Source organism: Hippopotamus amphibius, chromosome 13 (genome assembly GCF_030028045.1).
Source record: "Hippopotamus amphibius kiboko isolate mHipAmp2 chromosome 13, mHipAmp2.hap2, whole genome shotgun sequence".
Classification (NCBI taxonomy): domain Eukaryota; kingdom Metazoa; phylum Chordata; class Mammalia; order Artiodactyla; family Hippopotamidae; genus Hippopotamus; species Hippopotamus amphibius.
This window is the reverse complement of record NC_080198.1, coordinates 59,601,663-59,603,040: the sequence shown is the minus strand read 5'-3', so window position 1 is coordinate 59,603,040 and position 1,378 is coordinate 59,601,663. Positions and strand designations below refer to the sequence as shown.

Sequence of the window (1,378 nt, the reverse complement as noted above, 5' to 3'; positions counted from 1 at the left end):
CAGAGGAATGAATTTGCTGGATAAGGGGCTTGGGTCAGAAACCTGTGTGTGACACTGGTTCAACATGTCAAAGTCAAGTGACGAGTGCTAAAATTTAGAAGCTACATAGGAGTCTTAAACTCATTCATAAAACATGAAATACTAGGTTTGAGACATTTTAAAATTTAATAAGATTTGAAACATTTTAAGCTAGTTGCCCAGATTGCCTTTTGTTCCTGTTTTCTAAATGAAAGGCATTTGTCACTTCATCTTCCTGTTTGAGGAAAGCAGGAGCTAATAAAAATAGATCAACAGGCACCGCGGGCGCGCTGGTGTCCGGCACGGCCATGGCGGGCACGCTGGTGCGGAAGGCGGCGGACGACGTCCGGAGCAAGGACTTCCGGGACTACCTCATGAGTACGCACTTTTGGGGCCCAGTGGCCAACTGGGGTCTTCCCATTGCTGCCATCAATGACATGAAAAAGTCCCCAGAGATTATCAGCGGGCGGATGACGTTTGCCCTCTGCTGTTACTCCCTCATGTTCATGAGATTCGCCTACAAGGTGCAGCCTCGGAACTGGCTTCTGTTCGCCTGCCACGCCACAAATGAAGTAGCCCAGCTCATCCAGGGAGGACGGCTGATCCGGCATGAGATGTCTAAGAAGGCCTCGGCGTAACCACGGCAAATGAAGAACCGGCTTTTGAAGGGAGGCATTGCCAGCTGCTGCGGCTGAGTCGCAGGTCACATCCTCATCCTCGTGAATGGTCTGGCGGAGGAAAATATGCAGCATACTGTTTTTACTAAGCAGGCTACTTTTCTAGAAATAGCAGAGCGTTCCTAACCCTACTCTCGCTGCCTTACAAGTACTGAATATTTTACTTCTCTTCAGAAAGAGCAGCTCAAATATGCAATCAATTTAATAATTCCCAGTGGTGGTTTTATCTGCAGTAACATGTATATTATCTATTAGAATTTACTTAATGAAACAACTGAAGAGAACAAAATTTGTAACCATCAGCATTTAAGTTTTCAGAAATCACCTTTCGTTTAATGACCATGAGACAGCCGACAGCTGAACTCACATTGCCAGTGTTTGGAAAGGTTATTTGTATTTCCATGCAGTGTGTATATTAAAATGCTGTAAATTAATGGCAATAAATGACTTAAATATTTGTCAAAAAAATAGATCAACAGTTTTCTACTTTTTTCTGTAAATATAGTGGAGGCACTTGGAAGTTAGGGAGATGAACGAAGGAGGGAGAATCACTCCCCATCTTCCTCTGTCCTTGGAACCTCTGAGTCACTTCCATGGAACACGAGGGGATACATGAAATACAATAAGTTTTTATAGAGAAAGAACCCTTGTCTTATTTGGCTTTATATTCTCCACAGTGTCTT

General features: G+C 43.7%; 1 protein-coding gene across 1 annotated transcript; it reads left to right on the top strand.

The window, feature by feature from the left end:
• The first annotated feature begins 299 nt into the window (after nucleotides 1-299).
• Nucleotides 300-1,152, top strand: LOC130835068 (mitochondrial pyruvate carrier 1-like). Its single transcript, XM_057706285.1, has one exon. The coding sequence runs from the start codon at nucleotides 327-329 to the stop codon at nucleotides 654-656; it is 330 nt and encodes a 109-aa protein (XP_057562268.1). The 5' UTR covers nucleotides 300-326; the 3' UTR covers nucleotides 657-1,152.
• Nucleotides 1,153-1,378: the final 226 nt, after the last annotated feature.